The 23,258-nt window shown below is 58.3% G+C and overlaps 1 protein-coding gene across 1 annotated transcript; it reads right to left on the minus strand.

Annotated features, from left to right (window-relative positions):
- Positions 1-672: 672 nt before the first annotated feature.
- FAM131C (family with sequence similarity 131 member C) lies at positions 673-20,521 on the minus strand. The gene is made up of 7 exons (XM_060033761.1): positions 20,154-20,521; positions 6,710-6,825; positions 5,792-5,827; positions 5,433-5,526; positions 2,743-2,925; positions 2,366-2,476; positions 673-1,545 (listed from the first exon to the last, which is right to left on the minus strand). The coding sequence occupies exons 1-7, from the start codon at positions 20,173-20,175 to the stop codon at positions 1,277-1,279; spliced, it is 831 nt and encodes a 276-aa protein (XP_059889744.1). The 5' UTR covers positions 20,176-20,521; the 3' UTR covers positions 673-1,276.
- Positions 20,522-23,258: the final 2,737 nt, after the last annotated feature.

Genomic DNA, 23,258 nt, shown 5'->3' on the forward strand with positions numbered 1-23,258 from the left:
ACAGAACTCAGAACGCAAGACAGCAGAAAACCAGCATATGGTGGGTGCTCCATGAAAGAATCAAATTCACGAATGAAGACATTGGGATATTCTGTCGCCAAGGGCACGCAGAGATGCCCTCTGAGGGTTGTATGACTCCCAACCGGAGGCTCCTGAGAAAAAATAAAGCTGATTGCCAGAGCCGTCTGTCCCTCATCTCAGCATCCAGGGTGTTATCTTGCCGCCTCAGCAAGGCCACATTCGCCGGCCCTGAGTGAGCTCTTGGGGGCCCCCTGGTGGTCATGTGGGCCTTGCAGGCCTGGGGCCTGGTTTCCCACGCCTCCTCATGTCCCCCTTCCCGGCAGGGAGTTATGAAAGCAGGTTCCCACCAGGTCTTATGATGCCTGTCGTCATGTGTGAGCACGACCCTGTGGCCCAGTTTCCCTCACTCCAGCAGCCTCAGCCTCCTCCTTGGCTGAGCCAGGGTTGACACAGCAGGGTCCCCACGTGTGGTTCCTTGGAGAGTCCACAGAGCCTTAAGCATCCTCCACGGGGACCCTCCTGGCTGCTGGCAGCAGGTTGACCAGCTGTCTGTGTATTTTGGGGTTAGGGGCCCTCTCCAAAGTCCTTCTAGAGCTCCCCCCGCCAGGGCCTGAGGACATGCCGTCCCCAGCAGAGACCAGGCCAAGTTCCTCCAGGGTGAATCCACCACTTTAATGTCTTCAGAGAACCTTCAGGGAGATGGAGGAGAGAGCAAGGATGGGGGAGCAGGGCACCAGGGAGCAGATCCAGAGAGTGACGGACAGACAGACACTCCAGAGACAGAATCCTCGTGAAGAGCACTAAGGAGCAGATGTTAGGTACCCCAAGAGGCCACCCCGCCTCTGGTGGGGGGCAGGAGCACAGAGGGGAGGGGCGAGGAACCGAGCCCTGGGGTCGAGGCGGGTCTCCCAGGCCCCTCCGCGGTTGTCTGCCTGGGAACCTGGCTGTGGGCCCCTCTGGGCGGCCTGCCTGCTGTCTGCTGAGAGTCCTTGAGCTCGCTGATGGCAGAAACTGCAGGGGAAGGTGCCCGCCTGAGCCGAGTAAAGAGGGAGAAGGGGATTACGGCTCCCACTGCGGGGGGCAGGTCCACAGAGGCACGGAATGGTCCCCAAGGAATGCTGGCCCCCATCCCTGCCGCACCCACCCCGTGCCTGCCCTGAGGGATCAAGAGATGCCCAGCCAGACCCTGGTGTCCTGATACACCTGGGCTGCCCACCAGGCAAGGTCACGGCGTGAGCAGGCTCCGGCCCCCGCCTCAGTTATAGAACACCTCGTCCTCCTCCGAGAGGGAGCCACTGTCCACCGACGGGAGGGAGCCCTGCAGGCGGGCCCCACCCTCGGGCCCCGGGGCCCCCAGGAGCCGCTGCCAGCGCTGCTGTTCGGGGCTGGGGGGCTGCGGGCCAGAGGCTATGGTGGGGGGCTCGTCAGATGAGGGCCATCCATCGGGGGAGGAGAAGGCCAGAAGACTGTCATCCTGCGAGGGGACACTCAGAAGACTGTCTTGAAGGTAGATGCTCTCCAGGTCTGGAAAAGCAGCAGGGGTGTGGGGGTGAGGAAAGGAGTTCAGAAGACCCGGCTCCACACCCTCTCCGGGAGTGTGAGGCAGGGAGAGGGGCAGAAGACCTGCCTCCAAATCTGGCTTTGTTACTGCCAAGCTGTGTGACCTTGGTCACGTCACTGAACCTCTCTGAGCCCCAGTTTCTCCCTGGGGGGGGTGACAGGGTGGTGGTGGCAGTGGCAGTGAGCAGAATAGTTAAGAGCAGGCTCTGGAGCCAGAGCCCTCAAATCCCTCTGCGCTCTGAGAAGTGGGACAGCCAGCGCTCTTCCCAGGCCTCCACTCCCTTCCCTGCCCTCACTGTCGCCGGGAGGAGCAGATGAGATAGTGGGTGCAGGCGCCACCTAGGACCCAGGCTCCCTGAAGCCCTTGGTAGGAACCTGGGGTCCTAGAAAGGTGTTAAGGCTCAGATCCTGGCTCTGATGCCTGTAGCTGTGTAATCTGAGGTGAGTGTCTTGATGCCTCCGTTTCCCTCATTTGTAAAATGGAGGTAACAGCACCTACTTCCTAGAGCTGTCATAAGAATAAAGTGAAATAACACATGTAAAGCACTTAGCACAGTGAGCACTTAATTCATGTTATCTATCTGTCTATCATCTATCTTTCTCTCCTTTATGCTCGTGGCACTCCTTGGGCAATGGGCAGGGCAAGGGTCACCAGCCCCATTTTTCAGATGAAGAAAAACTAAGGCTGAGGGACAGAGGGGCTTGTCTGAGGTCACAGGGCAGAGCGGGCATGCGGCCCCAGCTCTGCCACACCCAGCCCACCCTGGCGCCCGCCGGGCTGTACCCTGTAGCTGGATGACGTCCTGGGGGCTGTTCTCTGGGGGCAGCTCCTCGTCGTCCAGCGAGGACCAGGCACTCAGTGTGGCCTCCGTGATGGCAAACTGCTCGGCAACCCCTGTAGGGGATGGACCCGGCTCAGCAGGGGCACGGGCAGAGGGTGTGGGGGGCCTCCGGTGCCAGGTCAGGCTGGCACCAGACACTGCCTTTGGGGCTGCCCATCCATGCCCGGGCACGCTGATCAGCATGTGCCCACCAATGCCCCGGCCACCCCATGGCATTATTCTTGCCTGCCCAGACGATGCCCAGGTGGTGGTCCTGGGTCCCCTAAGGACTACAGCCCCGGCCAGTCCCCGTCCCCAAGCTCCCCCTCCGCCCTCTGACCTGCAGCAAAGCGGGCCTCGCGCAGCTCATCTGGGAGGCAGCAGTAATGCTCGTCCTCGGCTGTGGACAACTCCCAGCCTGAGCGCTGGGCACTCCAGCCCTTCCACTCGATGAGGTGGGCCACGCGGCCACGTGCCATGGCCGTGGGCTTTGTGATGTGGTCCTTGATGCTCTGCACCACTCCTGGGGCGATTGAGGGCAGCTGAGTGATGGCTCTGACCCAAGGCCCAGCTCAGGGCCCCACCCCCAATACCCCAGGCCCTCCAGTACCTCAGGGCAATCCAATGGCCTGTACCGCACATCCATTCAGTGCCCCGTCCTCTCCCAGTGCCCTGCGTCCGCAAAACCCACACCCACAGAGCCTGTACCTGTCCAGCTCCTCCCGCCAGGACAAAGCCTCATGCCCGCTGCCCGCCTGCCCCACGCCCTCCCACAGCCTGAGGCCCTCTCACGGAGATGCTCCCCACACATCTGCAGGCCCCACGCCCCCCACCATGTCCTGCTTCCAGTCAATGCTCCTGCCCACCTGGCGCTTCTTCTCCAGACCTGTCACACCCTTCATTCCCTCTGTGACCAAGTTTAGACCCTTCTGCTCAAGGAGATTCACTCAAGGATCCATTCAAGACCCACCCAGCCCTCCCTGTATCCATTAGTTAACAAGTTCCAAGAGAGAGCAGCCCCTGTGCCTAGGACACTGCCCGCTCAGCTGAGGGTGAGACCTGTAGCAGGCAGGGAAGGCTTCCTGGAAGAGGTAGACTGGAGTCCAGCTTGGAAGGCAGCTTGAGTTGGATAAACAGAGGCAAGACTGGAGGCTATTCCAGAGATGAGAAGAGGATGAAGGCATAGAAGAGTCTGGCATGGTTCCAGGACCACTGGGGACAAGACATGGGGCAACACGAGGAGCAGGGAGGCAGGAGAGGCTGGGAAGCCCAACAGGGGCCAGACCGGGGGCTCAGTGAGCCAGACTGAGGGTGCCACTGTTCTTCTTAGAGCAATGGGGAGCCACAGCAGGGTAATGAGCAAGAGAGTGACAAGCCAGACCTGTCGTTTAGGAAGAACATTAGGGGCCATTTAGAAGAGGATTAGGGGCCAAGGGTGGAGACAGGGGGACATTAGGGGCCATTGAAGGGATCCAGCAAGAGACAGGACAGGGCTGGGCAGATGGGGAGGAGGGCCTGGAGGGGTTCTTGTGAGTAGACCGGTTGGATGTGGAAGATGATAGATAGAAGGTTGTCAAGAATGATTCGGCATCTCCTTTAACCCAGGCTGAGAACTCAGATCTGGGAGTCACTGGTCCCAGAAGCCATGACGTGAGAAGCAGCAATATTTAAGAAAGAAAGGCATCCATGAAGGAAACTGAGACATAAAGCTCTGGGGAAATGGGAAAGATGGAGGTGGAAAGAAGGGGGAGACCCCCCCCACACAGGTTGGGGAGTGCTGGCAACCAGAGAAGGTTTCTGGAGGCGGTGGTTCAGTGGCCCCCCGAGGCGCAGGTGAGGTGGAGGGAAGGGGTTTCAGGTGGAGGGAACGACAGGGGCAAATGTGCGGGGGCAGCAAGGGCCCCCTGGGGAGCTGTGAGGGATGTAAAGAATGGGAGCCTGAGGATCAAGGAGCAGAGCTGCGAGCAGAGGCTGGCTGGCCGAGAAGAGCCGGCGCTGTGGTCAACGCGGGGCAGATGCCGTGCTGGTCCGGCGTGCCCACCCCCTGCCGCTGCAGGTGCTGCTGCCGGCTCACACCTGTGCCCTTCTTGGGAGCCTTGCCCTTAGCTGATGGGAGCTGCCTCACCCAGAGGTGCTCGGAAGGTGGCAGCCAGTGATGGACCGATGGAGGAGTAACATGAAACCAGCCACCTTGGGACTTCCCTGATGGCGCAGTGGTTAAGAATCTGCCTGCCAATGCAGGGGACATGGGTTCGAGCCCTGGTCCGGGAAGATCCCACATGCCGCGGAGCAACTAAGCCCGTGAGCCACAACTACTGAGCCCGCGTGCCACAACTACTGAAGCCCGCGCGCCTAGAGCCCGCGCTCCACAAAGAAGAGTGGCCCCCACTCACGCAACTAGAGAAAGCCCGTGCACAGCAGCGAAGACCCAACACAGCCAAAACAAACAAACAAACAAATACATTTATAAAAACAAAACCCAGCCACCTCGCCCCAAAGTGCCATGAATTCTGCGGTGCAAGTCATGCTCCCGTGCTCCCCATGGGATCAGGCTGAGAAAGACAAGACTTCCGCAGCTACACCTCTGCTGAGCTCCCTCCCCTGCCCTGTCCTGCTGCCCTTGCTCCCTACAGGCTTCCTCCGAGAATAACCTCTCAGGAAATCACTAGCACAATTCCCCTCTCGGGCTCTGCTTCTAGGGAATCTGACCCAAGTTGGCACGAGGGCAGGTTTCATGTGCTGCAGAGAAGCAGGGAGACCACAGCTGGCAGACACCTGGAAAATTGGGGCCATCCCCTCAGAACTTGTGGAGAACCCAACAATTTAACCCATGGTGGGGTCGGGGGTGGGGTGGGGTGGGCAGGAGCCCTAAGTCCTGCAGAGCTCAGCACGGAACCTGGCATTTAGAAAATGCTGAATCCAGCAGGGCCGCAGTCCTTCCAGCTGCAATTCAGCTTTGACCTTCCCACCGCCAGTGCCTGGGGGTTGCTATGCGAACTTCCAGGACAGGAGAGGGCAGCTGGAGCTTACCCACGAGGGACGAGGTGGCCAGGGCTGCCACGTTGTAGTTGCTGGAGCAGGATCTGGAGTCGGACAGGTAGCCGTTGGTGGTCTGGAAGCACCTCTGGAGAAACAGGGGTGGGGGGTGAGCAGGGTGGGGCAGACCTGCAAGATGATTTCCCCCCACCCCTCCCATCCCCATTACGCACCCTCCCCACGTCCTCTGGCCATCTTGCCACTCCCCCACAGGACCATCCCCAGCCCTGTTTCCATCAGGCCCCCCTCCCCCAGTGCTGGCAGCCCTGTGTGCCCAGGCTGGGCCCAGCAGAGGGAGGGGCAATGGTGTCAGCTGGGGCTGGCTAGACTGGGGGATGGGCAAGTGCACTGACCTGCCAAGGATCCCAACAGAAATCCATCTGTTTGTCCTAAAACAAGAGGAGAAAGAGGAACAGGCAGGGTCTGGCCCACTGCGCCAGCAGATGGCGCGAATCCTGGAGCCCTGGCTGGTGGTGTGGGTCAGCCTTCTGGTCGCCCCTGAGGTCGGGGTCTGCCTATTCATGGGTCATGCCCTGGTGTCCCCTGGCATGCAGAGAGAGGAGCGGGGGGTGCAATGATGGCTCTGCCAGGAGACGCAGTGGGTTAGGGGATAGATCAGACCTGGGCTGGCCTTTGACTCTGCCACTTCCACCTGGGTATCCTTGGACTAGTGACTTAACATCTCAGAACATCAGCTTCGTCCTCTGTAAAATGGTAACAATGCCATTTATCTCACAGGTTGTGCTGAAGCGTAAATGACATAACGTAGGCAAAGTGCCTAGCACGACGCTTAGCATGTGGTATGTGCTCAAAAAAAAAAAAAAAAAGAGGGTAATTATATCAACTGGTAGGTTCAAGCCACAACCTCTGGGGCAAAGATGGAAATTATGCACGGGATTTGCGGCCCTAGCAAGATCGTCCTGATCTACCTGGACTGAGAATTCCATTCCTTCACTCTCCAGCTGGAGTGCAGGCTGCTAAGGAGTCCGTGGGCTGTAACAGAACATCTAATCTGCAAGGCTGAGTTAACTTGGGTGGGAAGCCCTTCAGCGTGGGACTCTCTTTTCTAAATAGGTCTGGTCCAGTCCCTGATGCCCAGCCCAATTCAGACCTTCATCCAGCTGAATACCAACCCTGAGGGGTAGCGGCCAAGTTCGGCAGGGACAGAGGAGGCTGAGATGGTTTCTGCTCCCTGTGGGGAGCCGTAGGGCACAGCCCAGGAACCAGGGCCTACGTGGGGGTGAAGGTGGGGACGAAGCGTGACCAGTTACCTTGCCAATGACATGGTCTGGAGCCACGATGGGTGGGCGGCTGGAGGGCGAGTCTGGGCTCAGGGGGGCCGTGCCCTGGGGCATGGGGCAGTCCTTGTGGGTACTTGTGAGCATATCTGGAAAAAAGAGAGACAAGGAACTTAGAAAAGCCCAGAGCTCTCTTGCTCACGAAGCTTGTTCAAGCCAGTGCTGAGAGATGGGCGTTACTATATTATTACATCATTTCGTAGAAAACAGACTCAAGCTCACAGCAGGTGAGGAGGAGTCCAGCCAGATCCCCCCAGTGGGGGTTACTTGCCCACCTGCTTGTATTCCATTTGCACTAATTCTAGTACCCACACTCCAGCAATTTTTTGACCTCACGGAGACCTCCAATCCACTTATTTTACCTTCCACTAACTCCTCATGTCCTCACTTCCCTCCTGGCCCAGCTAAGACTTACTGGCTCATCCTACAAGCTCTCCTTTGCAGACACCCTTAACTCTCTTAACCCTGTTTAGTCTAACCCTCTGCCTGCTTCATGCCTGGACCCTTCGAGCTGCACGTCGCTGGGGAAAGTCACGGGCGTCATGTTAAACCGGCGCCTGCCGGCCTCACACAGCCCGCTACCCAAGGATCCTTCTAGGTTTCTGATTCCTGCTAGTTTGCGTCCTGCGAGGTTGACTACCTCACCCTCTTTCCTTCTTGAACTCCCAACACTGACACCCCTGCTGCTCCCTGGACCTTGCTGCTGGCTTCTCTCCAGCCCTCAATGCAACCCAGGAGCCATCAGAAGGCATCACCCCACTCTCTCCACCTCAAATCATTGCCCTGCCCGCATGCCACATCGTCTGCTTTCCCTCTTGTGACAAAGGAATAACTGTCCCCGCTCGGTCCAAGACCAGTTCCTCCCCGCCCCCCCCGCCCCCCCCTGGGGTCTGGGCTCCGTCTCTGCCCTCCCTCCAGGGCGGGCTTCTGTGCTTTCTCGTGTTGCCTGTGTTCCCTCCCCACCAAGTCAGCCCATCAGCGTGGCACGGGCTGCAATGCTTCTCGGCCCAGGGACTCTTGCCAGCATCCCCTCTCCTCTCTTCTGCCTCATGGAGTCCCCTCACCTCTTGGCCAGCCCCCAGCCCCCTCTCTTCCCCCCTTTAAAGACCTACTCCCAGCCCCTGCTTCCCTCTACTCCGTGCTCACTCCTCTGTCCCCTTCGTGGCCAGACTTGTGTCCGACCTCTACTTCCCATCTTTTCCCATTTTCTCCTCCGCCTGTCCCAACCAGCCTTTCATGAGACAGCCCTTGGCAAGTGGCCAGAATCCTGCACCCGGGGGGGGGGGGGGGGGGGGGGGGGGGGGCAAGTTCAGCGGCCCCATCTTCGGTGGCCACCCAGGAGGCACAAGGGTGTCGCCCATCCCTCCTTCCCTCCCCAGCCACACCCTTCTCCCGGCTTCCCTCCCACCTCCATGGCACTCTTCTTCATCCTCCCTCACTGCTCATCCCCTGAGCCCGCCCCACCGCTCCATCCCGCGCCCCTTGCCTCCCTTCTCTCTCTCCCAAGAGATCTCACCCATATGTGGTTGACACCCACATTTACACCTCCAGCCCCGACTCTTTGCTTGAGCTCTTGAATGAGTTTCCAGCTCCCTACGTGGATGCCCAACAGGAATCTCAAGCAAACCCCGGGCAAAATGGAACTTGCAAACCTGAGTCCATCTTCCTTTACTTCCCCAATTCTAGAAAATGATGCCATGGTCCGCCCAGCTGTACCAACAAAAAATCCAGGAGCTTTCTGGGTGTCCTGCTTTCCCCACCTCTCCCCAACAACCCCATCCAATCACCCAGCAAGTCCCACTGGCTCTCTCTCAGAGCTCCATTCCAGATTTATCCTTCTCCATACCCACCACTGTTCCCCTGGTGGGACCCATCACCTTCTCTCACCAACAGTCACCTGCTTCCCCTCCTGGCCCTGCCATCCACTCTCTATCCAGCAGCACAGGGACATCGCATTCCAGGTCAGACTGTCTTCACCTGCCCTGGCTTCCTTGCATCGGACTTTAGGAGAAGAGCCAGCCCCTCACCTCGGCCTTCAGGGCCGTACACGTCAGCTCGCCCACTCCTGACCTCAGTCCTCTGCCCGCCCCCTCGCTCACTGTTTCGGCCACTCTGGCCTCCTTGCTGCTCCTCAAATGGCCAAGCTTGTTCTTTGGCCTTGCTGTCCCCTCCCCTGCGCCTGGAACACTCTCTCCCCAGATCTTCCTGAACCTCATCATCCAGGACTCAGCTCAAGAGAGCCCTTCCCTGGCCACGCTGTTCAATGTGGCCCTCCCTGTCCCCATGCCGGCCACCAGTCATCACCCTCTGATATTTCTGTTTATTTAAGAGTCCAACCGCTCTCCCCACAACGAATGTGAGCACCTTGAGCACGGAGACCGTGGCAACCCTGCTCAGCGCTCTGTGTCTTAGAGCCCCGCCTGCACTTAGTAGGTGCTCTGTAAACATCTGTGGGGATGATGTCCACCTTTATTACAGCATTTAGCACAGGATGTCTGGTAAAATTATTTATGTGTGTGGTGGGGGCGGGGCAGGGATCGGCCTGCCCCTGACGCATCCCCAGGGCCCACCACTGCAGGCCCACCACTGCAGTTCACAGTCCTTGCTGAGGGAATGAACACCTTTCCCTGAGCAACTGGAATTGCTGGACTGAATCGTTGGGCCAAATTGAAGAGGACTCCTCCACCCCCCCTCCCAGGATGACAGAGAACACCATGATCATTCATTTGATTCATGCATTTAGTTACTCGTCCATTCACTGAAAAGTATTAGCTGAGCACCTACTATGCGCCTCGCGCTGTTCTGAGTACTGGGGACACAATGGTGAAGAAGACAGAGATGGCTTCTGCCCTCATGGAGCTGACGTTCTAGTGAGGGAGAGAGACTATTAACCGAAAACTCACAAATGAGTAAGACCCATTAGGAAACAATAATAGCTATGAAGAAAACAATGACAGCGTAAGTGGGAGAGGGCTAGAGAGGGCTTCTCAGAGCTGAGGCCTGAGTATCAGGAAAAGCCCTGTTATGTCAAGATCTGGGGGATGATCGTTCATTCATTCATTCACGCATTCATTCATCCATCCATCCATCCATCCATTCCTTCACCCGCTGAGCACCCATCTACTGGACGTCTACACTGTGCAAGCACCTGGGGATAAGGTAGGATTAACTCCATCCCTGCCCTCGGGGAGCTCCCAGTTTGATGCAGGAACACCTCCCCCGCAGAGCCCCTCATTCAAACACAAGGTTGAGCCAGGGGAACAGCGGTACCAGAGGACCGCTCTGCTTTCTACATTCTCCTTTCTCAGTGTGATGGCAGAGTCCCCACCTTGACCTAGAGAGGAAGGAATCTGTGGCTCAACCTGACAGGTGAGGAAACTGAGGCACAGATGGGGAAGCCACTAGCCCCAGGCACACAGTCAGTCGCCGGCAGTCAGGACCTGAGTCCTGTGGGTCTGACGCCGAGGTTCACTCTCTTCCAAAGCACAAAAAGAGTTTTTTTTTGTTTTGTTTTGTTTTTTTGCGGTACACGGGCCTCTCACTGTTGTGGCCTCTCCCGTTGCGGAGCACAGGCTCTGGACGTGCAGGCTCAGCGGCCATGGCTCACGTGCCCAGCCGCTCCGCGGCATGTGGGACCTTCCCGGACCGGGGCACGAACCCGTGTCCCCTGCACCGGCAGGTGGACTCTCAACCACTGTGCCACCAGGGAAGCCCACAAAAAGAGTTTTGATGAGCTCGGGGTGGGGGTTGGGGGCTGCGCAGGAGAGCTGATGGCAGGGAGTTGGCCAGGAGGTAGGCGGTCCACGAGAGCTGGGGATGGTGGTGCGGGAAGACGGTGGGGACGGCGCGGGTGGGCGGGGCTTGCACGAAGCCATGGGGTCTGGAAGGAGTCTGCCAGGAGCAGAAGCGTCCGGACTGCCACAGGGAGGGGGGCCCTCTGCGGGACACTGGTCCCAGCCTGCAGCCTATCCAGCTCTGGGCACTGGCTCCCACCACCCCTTTCTGACTTGGGCCAGCGCGGGCAGAGGCGGAGGAGCTGACGGCATGGAAGCCGACAGGGCTTCCTGGAAGAAGCTGAGGCCAGGGAGGGTCTGAGGCTGGAGATGAGAGACGTCAGACAACCCCAGAGACGGGGCTGGGGGCGCCACTGGTGGATGGAGGAGAGTGGGCTGAACTGGAGACTCGGGGTAACAGGGAGGGAAGAACTGGGTGGCAGGGGATGCTGTGGCTGCTGCACCCAATCCCCCAGATCCCGGTGGATCTGTTTCTCCCGATTTTGTGCACCCACAGTCCCCTCCCCACGTACTTTGCTTCCAACAGGCAGCACCTGAGGCTCTTTCTAGGCGGGCTGCCCGCGGGCAACTGGGCTGAAACTGAGAAGTGATGCTGCTCCCACCGGAGCGGCCCTTAGCCCATGACTGGAGGGGCAGGACCCCAGGTCCTCTGTTTTGGGTGGAAAAACACTGAGCTTCACTTTCATCCCAGAGTTCCCTGTGGGATTAGGCGGAAACCACCCCCCGCAGGACGACAGACACCCTTTCCTGGCTGCATCTCCTCTGCCTCACTCTCTCCACTCCTGTACTGGTTTCCTCTGTAAGATTTCCTTCACATTCCAGCTGTACCCACTCACACTCCAGCTGTACCCCCATCCCCGTTTCAGGGTCTGCTCCACATCTGTAAAATGGGCAGCTGAGGGGGACTGCTCCTGTTCCTCAGGAATTGTCTACCAGGATCCAAACTGAGAACCAAGACGCCTTGAGGGCCCCGCTTTTGAAGAAAGTCGCTGTCAGGGGGTGGAGGCGGGATGGGGGTAGCAGACGCTCTCTTCAAAGTGGCTGAAACCGGCTCTGCTACCCCAGCCGTCAACCCCCTTCTGACTCTGACTACCTATTTCTCCCCACGGGGGCTCCCAGAGACTCACCTGCAGAAATCTGGGAGGCCTGCAAAGGGGAACATTGTGTTGTCAAGGGTCAAGGAGACACTGAGGAAGGGGCCAGGTTTGAGCCTTGCTCCGCCCAAGGCTCCATTTTTGCTCCATTCGTGAGCAGTCCCCTAAGAGGGCTGCTTGCAGGCAAGAGGACCCCAGCCCCAAGAGGCTGCAGGGTGGATCACTTTAGAGGGAAAAGGGAATTTGGCAGGGAATGCAAGAGGTCAAATCAGGTCAGATCTCCCACGACATGGGCTCTATAGTGGGGAGCCCCTCCCGCCGCCACCATGGCTCCCCAGAGAATTCACACGTGCTAACCCGAGAGACCCTGGCCCCCCTCCCACCTCATGTCCCTCCTCTCCTCCTCTCTCACTCCAACACACTCCTGCCTCAGGGCCTTTGCACTGCCCGTTTGTTCCTTTTCTCCATCTGGGACTCTCCTGCCACCTACAGGTTCACTCCCTCCCTCCGTTCATGTCTCTGCTCAAATGTTACAACCTCAGTGAGGCCTCCCCCAACCATCTTATTTAATATGACACCCGACTCTTTCTATCCCTTCACCCTGTTTTACACCCATCACTCCACAATGTGTGTGTCTGTTTCCTTGTTCATGGTTTCTCACTGGAACATGAGCTCTGTGAGGACTGGGACCTGGTGTTATTTGCTGCGTTAGTCCCAGCACCTGCCTAGGGCCTGGCACATAGTAGGTGCTTATTAAACACTTGTTGTAAGAATGAAGGAATGAATATTTGCTTGCCTACAACACAGAGGCTTCATCGCTGAGCCAGTGGTAGCCAAGGGAGACCACTAGAGCTCTAGATAAACACAAATGTCTAGGCCATTTTTTCTCAAGTTCCTCATGCCAGACCCCACCATGTCAGAGAAGAAAGGGACCCAGAGAGGAGAGGGAGGCCTGCAGAGTAAAGGGCAGCCAGCCATGGCCGACGGGGAGAAGGAGAGGGTCAGACGGGATGCGAGATGAAAGTTGTCATCCAAACTGGGTGGACTGGACTTAGTGTCCAGAAGAGGCTACAGAGTTCTGGAATCTGCCCGAAGGCTGTTACGGGTGGGCAGGTCAGGGAGGTTCAAGTGAGACTGTCTGGAGAGGGGACTGGAGAAAAGGAAAGTGGAGCCAGGTTAAGCCCCCACCCGCTGAATCCACAGCTCAGTGACCCGGGCGCTAAGAGCAGCGAGGGCAGCGTGGGATCATGGGGGCTAAGCCATGCACCCCACAGTGTCCAATACATCTTGCTCTTTATGCCCAGTCCTGGCTGTGTGACCCTGACAGAGTCCTGCCCCACTCCGGGCATCAGAGTTTCCATGTGTGCAAAGGTCCCTCAAAGGTGGTGTTCAAACCAGGGGCGCATCCTTTAGTGGGTCAAGCAAGCAATTTACTAGGTCATATTTTAAAAGAATGAAGTAAAATTGAGTAGAATAGAAAATATCAGGACCCACTGCAGAGACAGGCTAAGTCTTATTTCACGAAGCCTCTGTTTAAATTGCACAGACACACATGTGTGCACCTGTGTGTGTACTGGATTACGATGCGAAATAATTTATTCTTATGGGTCCAGTCAAAAAAGTTTGAAAGTCGCACTCTTAAGGTGCCAGCGTGCACAAGCTGGGGCCTCCAAGGTGGAGACAGGGTGATGCTGGCTACAGACTACCCCTGGGAACTCTGAAGGGTGAGGGAATATCTCCAGGCCCCTGCCCATCGCCCAAAGCTGTTCTAAAACTCTGCAACCACAGGCCAGGGAGCAAGGGGAGCTGGCAGGTGATGTCCAAGGTCTGGAGGGACGTGACTTGAACAAAGTTATCTGTCGACGTGGTGGCGGACGTGGGCTCCTGGCTCCCAGCCCCCTCCCCAGCTTTCCTGCCCCCCACCTCAGCGGGGGTGCAGGCGCCTCTGCCAAAGCTGCCTTCTCCCCTGAGGACTTTGGCCCCGTGATGTCACAGGCTGGTTGCTATGGAGACGTCAGGTAATGAACCAGCCCAGGGTGAAATCACAGGCTGCTTTTCGCCCAGCTGGGACCGGCAGCCACGTCACCACCGGCAACTGGAAAAACACAGCTTTCATGTGGGGTGGGGGCTGGGGGATAGCCTGAGGAGACCCCTAGCCTCTGCTCCTGTGGGCACCTTCCTCTCCCAAGGGAGCTGTGAAGATACCCCCCCTTTCCCAGTCCACACCCTACTCCCCTGAACTCAAGGTCTGAGGCTCCTTCTCAGACTGCCCCCCTCCCCCACCTGCCCTGGCCACAGAAGTGACGGGCCTCTGGTTGCCACGGCAGCCTGGACGGGGCCACCCTGATCCTTCAAAGAGAGGGGTGTCATCTAGATGTCCCCTCCATCCCTCTGCCTTCAACCGGAGCTTCCCTGCGAACCAAGGATGCTTCCTGCCTTCCCATGCCAGCTCCTCAACCTGCTAGAGTCCAGCCACCCGAGCAGATCCTCCTGATGTTTCACCTAAACCCCCCTGGCTGCAAACGCTCCCACGCTGGTTTTCTCTGCTCGTTCCTTGGGTGCGTCTGCAACACTACCACCCAGATTCTTCTCACTTCCTTCCCAGTCGTCCAGCCCCTTGAGCTGTTCTTTGGTGCCTATGTCCCAGCCCACTTGTCATCGTGGCTGCCACCTCCCCCAAAGTGTCTCCCAGGGCTCCACACTCCAGGAGGACATAGTGGTTCCAGGCTTAACCTTGCTCCTTCTCAGCAGCCCAGAGAGGGCAGACCTCCCCTTGAAAGCACACAGTAAACTGAGCAGCAGTCGAAGCCCCTTGTGATGACCCTCCCTGGACAGTCACGGGCCTCCCCACTAAGCTTCTTGGGACCCCTGCGGCCAAGGGCACGATGCGGTCCTCCAGCCATCCGCGCCCTAGGTGTGTGCCGCGCAGCTGTAACATGCCAGGTTCCTGCCTTGCATCGAAGACAGCACAGCGGGCAAGGTCTTCCTTGCACAGTCCCTGCCCTGGGTTTAAATCCTGGCTTTTCACTGTCAGCTCCAGGGCTGTGGGCCTGTGACGCGGCCCCTGGGAGCCTCAGGTTCTCATCTGTGAAATGAGAATACTGGCGGGTGGCCGTGAGGATGAAGCACTCCATAAACGACAGCGGCTCTGTCCCCCCTCTCCTCCCAGACCTCACATCCTCTTTCTGGACCCTGGGACAGATCTCAGGCACCACTCCTCTGGTCCTTCCCCAGGGCTGGAGCTTGCCCTGGGGGACTCTGCAGACGGAGGCCACCAAGGGTGAGTCCTTGTGAGTCACTGCCATGGCCGCACTCCGTCCCTCTGAACTTGGCAGTGGCCTGGCCTTTAGGAGACAAAGTGCCCCCTCCCCCCAGGACACTGATTTACAGGTCACCAGGTCCATGTCCACGGCAGGAGCTCCATAAGTGAGTCGATACAACTCAGAGCTGCCCAAGGGGGTCCCTTTCCATGTTCTCTTCAGGACTTTCCACACATCCTAGCTCCTTTTTACTCCCTCTGCCATCCTCTGGCCCAACTTCTTTGAACACCCTGATCTAGCCTCACCTCCTCCAGGCAGCCTGCCTAGATTGTCTTCAGATGTATTAGGCTATTACATTACCAGCAGCCCTAATGGGCAAAGTCTGGCGTACAGTGATTTGCTTGCACTGTTTATTGAACACCTACTATGTGTCAGGTACTATCCTAGGCCTATCGATCCATTATCTCTGATTCAGTCTTAATAACAACCCAGCAAAGTAGGTACTGTTATGCCCATTTTACATATGGGGAAACTGAAGCTCAGAAAGGTTAAATCACCTCTGCAAGGTCACCTACTAGTAAGTGGCAGAAATGAGGTTCAATAGGCCAGTCTGAAACGCCAAAGCTTGTGCTCCAACTACTGACCAGAGCTGATCTCCTGAGAGGGTCCTCAGGCTGTTTTTCCACCTGTGTGTCCGGCCTCCCCCACTAGACAATTCCAAGGGCAAGGTTGTGTCTCCCTCCTCAGACTGTGAGCTTCTAAACGGCAAGGCCGGTGGGGGCGGGGGATGAATTGGGAGATTGGGATGGACATATATATACTATTGATGCTATGTATAAAATAGATAACTAATGAGAACATACTGTGTAGCACAGGGAACTCTACTCAATGCTCTGTGGTGACCTAAATGGGAAGGAAATCCAAAAAAGAGGGGATATATGTATACGTGTACCTGATTCACTTTGCTGTACAGCAAAAACTAACACAACAGTGTAAAGCAACTATACTCCAATAAAAATTTTTTTAAAAGGGGGGGCAAGGCCCCATCTACCCCTTCCTCAGTCTCTCCACCGTGCCCAGGGGCACTCTGCTCACGGGCTCTGCTAGGGCCAAGGTGAGACGGGCCTTGGGGGCTGGGAATGGAGGGGTCACAGTCAGTGGGCCTGAGTACTGGGGGTGGTTCTGGTCGGCTCCTTTAGAGCTTGTGCCTCCTCCCAGACATAATCAGATGCCTGGCCTTCCAGAAGGAACTCCTCGGTCTCCAGTTTCTGCTCTCACCACCCGCCAGTGCCCGGTGCACTAGACCCAGGCGGGAGGTGCGGGGGGTGGGGCAAGAGGCTGATGGGTTGGCCTGGAGGAGTGGGCTGGGGCGGAAAGGGACAGGCAGAGAGGCTCCGGAGCCAGGGGCATGGGATGGGCACTGAGAGACCCGGAGCTGGACAGAGGGGGGTAGACAGATTGCTCTGTACAGATTGTCACCATCGGTGGTAGCAAAGCCCAAACCGAATGCTAACACTGGAGTTATTCCAGAGGGCTGAATTTCTTGAGCGTTGGCGACACGCTCAGTACCTCCCTCCATGTGGGGACATGAGAAAGCAAAGGGCAGGTGTTCCGTGCTCAGGCTCTGGGATCACACAGTCCTGGATTCAAATCCTGCCTCTCTGTGTTCTGGCTGTGTGACCTCAGGTAAGACCCTTCCCATCTCTGAGCCCTACATCCCCCCTCCAGGGCTGAATGAGGACTAACGAGGCCAGGTGAGTGATGCCTCAGGCAGCGCAGGATAAGCAGCCAACAAATGGTGGCTTAAAAATAGATAATGAACACAAAATAGCCTCCAGAAACAGCCTTTGTTGCCTTAATCTGGTCCCAATCCCTTTCCCCCATGTTCTCAGCACCTCAAATGCTTGTTTCTTTTCCCATGAGGCAGGACGGTGCTCGAAGCCTCCGCAGCTTGCCCTTTCCCAGCCAAGAGAGGGTCTGGATTAGCTGTCTACACAGAAGGGTAATAATAAAAATTAAAGTGACAGCTAACACAGTATTTACTACATGCCAGGTACTGGTCTGAGTGCTTTACGTGAATTAAGTCATTTAATCCCCTCCCAGTAAATCGAAGATGTCAATACCAGTGTTATTCCCATTTTACAGACGAGAACACTGAGATACATATACAAGGTTAAGTAACTTGCTGAGGTCACAAAGCTAGTGGATGGCGGAGCAGGGATGCGAACCCAGGCTAGCCGGCTCCAGAGTCCGCACTCTTTTTTTAAAAAAATTAATTAATTTACTTTTGGCTGCGTTGGGTCTTTGTTGCTGCATGCGGGCTTTCTCTAGTTGCGGCGAGTGGGGGCTACTCTTCGTTGTGGTGCATGGGCTCTAGGCGTGCAGGATTCAGTAGTTGTGGTGCATGGGCTTAGGTCAGATCTCCGTCACATGTGGGATCTTCCTGGACCAGGGCTCTACCCGTGTCCCCTGCATTGGCAGGCGGATTCTTAACCACTGTGCCACCAGGGAAGTCCCAGAGTCTGCACTCTTAGCCTCCCAGGCCCGGCTCGCAGAAGCTAAGTGCTGCCCAGTGCTGGGATGGGGTGGCTCTCCCAGGTGTGGCTTGCGCCTGGGGTTTGGCTGGGGTGGTCCCAGTTGCACGTGGGCTCTGGACTTGGTATGGGCGTCAGCAGGAGGTCAGCAATTCCTGGCCTGGCTGCAGGTTGAGCCCTTGACACAGGGAAGTGCTTCAAGTAACAGGGCTGTTGTTAGCAACCGGTGCAGGTGTGGAGACTCAGAGGTTCGTGGGGGCTCCAGCTGGCAGCTGGAGAGGAGTAGGACAGCCCGGCCCTGGGTCCGAGGGCTGGCTGTGTGGTGCAGAGGACAAGGGCCCAGGCTCCAGAGTCAGCGTGACTGGGTTCAAGTCCTGCTTCTGCTCTTTCTTTCTTTCCTTCTCCCTTTCTCTCTCCCTTCGTTCTTTCAAAATATTTATTTATTTATTTTTGGCTGCATCGGGTCTCAGTTGCGGCATGCGGGATCTTTCACTGTGGCACGTGGGCTTCTCTCTAGTTGTGGCGCAAGGGCTTAGTTGCCCCGCAGCATGTGGGATCTTACTTCCCTGACCAGGGATCGAACCCGTGTCCCCGGCATTGGAAGGCGGATTCTTAACCACTGGACCACCAGGGAAGCCCTGCTCTTTCTTAGCTATGCAGCCTCGGGCTCTGCTCAGTTTCCCTGCTTGTAAAAATGGGGACTGTGATAGTATAAGACCCCAAGTTAGCTAGTTGCGCCTTGAATGTTCCCACCAGTACTCGGTAAGCCGTAAGCACTCTGGGAGCGTTAGTGATGACTAGAGGGGTGGGTGGCCTCCACTTAGTGGTTTGGTCACCCAGAACCCGGAGTACTGGGACGATGGCTGTCCTCTGCTGAAGTGGTCTCACACCTTCTTTACGGGCATCCAACTCGGCTGCGTGCATGTTGAGACTGGAAGTAGGCCGACCCCTCAGGACGGGGACAAGGTCAGAATACACAACGGGGAGCCCAAGCCACTGAAGGAAGGGTGGAGAAGACCCATCTCAGGCCAGTGTGACCTCAGACAGGCAGGGCAGAGGGTTCCAGCACCAGGTATGGGGTAGCAGCCAGAGGACCTGGGTCCCAGCCCCAATCCTGGCACCACCTGGCAGCCTGACCTTGGTCTGCAGGTCACAGGCAAGTCCACCTGGGGCTGGGCCTCCAGCACCTGGCACAGGATGGCCACGTGATGGGGGAGGGACACAGTCAACAAGGAAACACCAGATCCCCAACACCTGGAGCCTGCCCAGAGCCTTCGAGGTTTCTGCAGACACACTGAGAGCCTGTGGGTTCTGAAGAACACGAAATACTCTTCACTCTTAATACTACCTTCCCCTCTGGCCAGGCTGTAGGCGTCAGAGCACACGCTGTGCTGGGCTCACCGCCTCTGGGTGCCCAGCATGTACACAGTGCCTGGCACACAGTAGGTGTCATGCTAACATCAGCTTAATGAAAAAATAAGTGAATGAACCTCACACAGCCTAAGCCCCACCCAGGATCCCAGCCCTGACACCCTCCTGAGACATCCTAAGCCACTTCCCTGAATGTCCCACATGGACTTGTGGGCAGAGCCCCATAGAGGCCAGAGGGTGGGGGGAGGGGACAAGGTCCCCTCCAGAACCTGCCCAGCCCCTCCCCAAGGCCTGGTCATCCCTCCACACCTGAGTAAGCTACTGGGGGTGATGGGTGGGGTGGCAGCCCCCCAAGGCCATGGTTGGCGTCAGTGGATTTGGCTTCAGCCTGCAGAGCTGGAGCCAAGGCCTCAGTCACCCCCTCACCTCACCCCCCCCAACTGGTCCCACTGTGGGGTGAAGTTACCAGGGTGGGAGAATGACCCAGCCAGCCTCTTCTACAATGCTGCTCAGCAGCCTGTCGGGAAACTGATGGTGGGGAGGGTTCCAAAGACCCATCTGCCCATCCCCCCTGCTCTGTGTAGCAGTCCCTGCCACCCCCAAACCTCCCCCCACCCAGGGCAGCTCTCTCAGGCTCCCTGGGGACCACCTTGGGGAGAGCCATGGAGCTCAGGCACAGAAAGAGAGCGGGATAGTGCCCAGTCAAAGGCCCAGGGGTTACTGGGAACATCAGCTGTCTCTGTCCCTTCCTGTCCCCTGACCGAGGATGGGGGTGGGGCTGAGGAGTTAGGCATGAGGGTGGGGGAAGGGGAACCTCCTTTATAACCTGTTCATTTCCATTAACCCCTTGCTGCCAATGGGGTTCAGGGTCTCTGAAGACAGGGGCATGGGGTAAGGGGACAGAGTGGGGACACTGAACTACTAAGGCCTGTGTCTTGCGGGGTGTGGGAAGGAGGGTCTGCTTGCTCTCCTGGTGCCCCGCAGTGACCTCAGAGAAGCCAGGAGCAAGCAGAAGCCTCCGTCCCTTCCGAGGCACACGGCAGGGGGTGTGTGGCTGCCCGCTGGAAAGGAAGCGACCCTGCTTCTGCCGCCTGGTGCGGTGTGGGTCTAAGCGGGGCTGGGGATGCGGTGACCTCCCCACGCTCTCTCTCCGCGCTGCTACCCCCCCCACAACGCCCTGTCCCCCTCGGGGCACCGTGTCCCCTGGGGCTCGGCGGGGGTGGGGTGCGGCCGGCCGGGAAGGGCGGGTCGTCCCCACTACCCCCACCGAGGTTCTTTGGAGCGGCCGAGGGGACGTGCGCGCGTCCCCGGCGCGGGGCCCCGGGCGCCCGATCTCCTTCCCTTACGGTCCGCGGCCCCCTCACCTCGCGACACGCAGGAGCCCATCACGGGGCCGCGGGGCCGGGCCGCTGCGCCTTGGGTGCGCCGGGCCGCCGGGCGCTCATGTCTCCTCGGGCTCGGGGCTCACGCGCGGCGCTGGCGCAGCGGAAGCGCGGACGAGCGGAGAAGGGGCCGGGGCTCCGCTCGCCTCAGCCGCCGCTCCCGCGGGGTCGTCCCCGCCAACGCCGCCGCCGCCGCCGCCGCAGCGCCCGGCTCGCCTCGCGCCGCCGCCTCGCGAGCCGCGCCCGCCCCTGCCAGACGCGGGCAGCACGGCGGGCGGGGCGGCCCCGCGGAGCGCTCGCCCGGAGCCCCGAGCCCCGAGCGCGGAGCCCGCGAGGCCGCTCCGCCCCCAGCGCGCCCGCCGCCTGCAGACCTGTTGCAGCAGCCCGGGCGGGGGGTGACGGCGGGGTAAGCAGGAGCCCGGCAGGGGGCGGGGGGAGGGGAAGGGGAGCCAGAGGGGGAACTTCTGGCCCTCCCGCCTCCCGCGCCACTAGGCGACAGGGGCTGAAGGTCAAGGAAGAGGGCGGTGGGGGCGGGGAGATTCCGGCATTTGGGGCACAACCTGGCCGAGCGCAGTAACAACAATTCCATTGTACCCATTTTGCAGGGGAAGAAACAGGCTCACGGAGGTCGGATGCCTCGCCTGAGGTCCCTTAGCTGTGAGGGACATCGACTTTTGACCATCAGCTTCTCACTGTGGGGACGGCAGCCCAGGCTGGGGATACAGAGGGTGGGGATGGTGTACCAGTGGCCTCACTGACGGATGAGAGTTAAACTTCACTCCACGGGGTCAGGCGGGGGAGAGGCCTGGGCTGCCTCAGCCCTGCACCTGCCGTCCGATGGGGCCACAGTGGCCCATCTGATCACTCACACTCTCTCACGTACCTACTCACGAACACATGTGTGTACGCACTTGCACGTGCACATCCACACACTAACAGCCACACACACTCATATTTACACACAGACGCCCCGCCCCACCCCCCAGCTCCACAGCAGATCTTCCCCTGCACGCTGCTCTTCAGCATCTGAGCACTCACTTTCACATCCTTCTGTCTCACTCCATCTTTACACCTACCTGTGCACCAGGCAGGGCAGGTGTCACTGTTTCCCTTTTACAAGGGAAGAAGGCAGGTTCACTGGTTCTCTTCGAAAACCTGGTGATGGCCCAGCAGGACTCTGAAGGATGAACGAGGTTTGAGGCAGGGGTGCGGGTGGAGCCGGAGGCCTCTAGCAGGGCAGGATCTGGGTCCTGTGGGACTGCTGGGTGGCGGTGGGGTGAGCAGTGGGGCGGGTGCTGCCGTTTTTCTCTTTCCCCAGGCCTGGTGCCCTCTTCAGAGTAAAGTCCTGATGGGGAGTGACCCTGGCCACGGGTGTCAGCAGAACTGGTGTGAATGTGGCTTCAGCTCACACAAGCTGTGTGACCTTGGGAAAGTTGCTTCACTTCTCTGAGCCTCAGATATTTTCTTTGTTAACTGGGGGTAAAAATTTTACCTCATGGGATTGCTATAAGAATCAATGAGATAATTGTGCAAAATGACTGACACATAGTAGGTTCTTAGAGCTAAAAATAATTAACGGTGATGGTGAACACAGGTGTGATGCACTATTACTTCACCAAGTGTCCCTACCCCCACGGGAATCCTGAAGAAACTCCATTCAGTAGATGTGCTGGTGTGAATAAGACGCCAGTCCTAGAGTCCAGTGCTGTACTCAGACATGGGTGCTCAGAGCCCTCCATGCTCTGCCCCCATCAGACGAGCCTCCTCCACCCCCCAAGTCTGGTTTGGGGGAGGCTAGCTCTGAAGGGACGAATGCCTTGCTCAGTGCCAGCCCTTGTGTGGAGAAGGAAAGGCTGGCCTGCCTGCAGCCAGGCTCTGGGGTCCTGTGCTACGTGGCCCAGGGTTGGGGCGGCAGAGGTGTCCTTTCTCTTCTTCCTGTCATGGAGTGGCTGGATCTGGCTTGGAGGGAGGGCTCTGACTCACCATGACGCAGGACGCTCGGTCACAGCTGCAGATGCTCCCAGCTGGCAGCCTGGCAGCTCTGGGGACAGAGGGGACGGGGAGGGGGACCCAGGCAGAGAGGATGTGCAGCTCACAGGGGAGAGAATGCCTGGGGAGCCCACTGTGCCCCCTTCAGCCCAAGACAGAGACAGGTGGATGAGTCTGGGCCGTGGCCCCTCCCAGGGTCCCTTGCTCACCAACTCAGAGACATGTCTGGGGTGGGGGTCTGGCTATCTTAGCCTCTAGCATTCGTGCTGGTCAGTTCCACCCTGACTCAATCCTTTCATTGTACAGATGGGCGCTCAGAGAGGGGCAGGGGCTTGTCCAAGGTCACACAGTAAACTGGCGGCAGAGTGAAAACTAGAACCCAGGCCTCCTGCCTGTCAGCCCATCCCTGGCACCAGCCTGAGACTGGGCCATGTGGGGTGGGCAGCTCCCCTTGCACACCCACATTCACCTTCCCAGTCCTTGGAATTCTGCTGAAGTGGACGATTCCCAGACAGCTCTAAGATGTGCGGTTATCCTTCCCTGGGGCAGGCCGTCCTTTCCCAGCTCAGCCCACAGCCCATCTGCCCAGCGACCTTCCACTACACTCTCACCAGCCATCCATGGGATGAGGGAAGAGGGGGACTCCTGGTGGGTGAGGGGACCAGGGGAGAGTGCCCAGGCCATGCCCTTCACACTGTGAATCTCACTCTCGCATCATGATTTGGGGGACCCAGCCAGAGCCCCCTCTCCTGTGGCCTGCCCCACTTACTCCTGTTCAACAATGGACATCCACTAGTCCTGAGTGCCTGGCCCCGGGCTGGGCGCTGGAGTGTGGAGAGCAGTTGCTGCAGGGTTTGATCGGAGGGAGATTAATCAACGGGAGCCTTTAGAGTGATGAATCAGACTCAGTCCTTGCCCAGGCAGCCCCGGGAGGGGGGACGGTGCGGTGCACGGGGAGCCACGTGCATAAGTAACTCAGGTCAGGGTGGACAGCAGTGCATCCCCATGCCAGCCAAGTGTGGTAAGAGGAGGGGTGCTTCTGCCAAGGGTCACGAGGATGGTTTCAAGGCGACAGTGACCCTGCAATGGAATTTTGAA

The sequence above is a fragment of the Delphinus delphis genome, chromosome 1, assembly GCF_949987515.2.
Source record: "Delphinus delphis chromosome 1, mDelDel1.2, whole genome shotgun sequence".
In the NCBI taxonomy this organism is placed as follows: domain Eukaryota; kingdom Metazoa; phylum Chordata; class Mammalia; order Artiodactyla; family Delphinidae; genus Delphinus; species Delphinus delphis.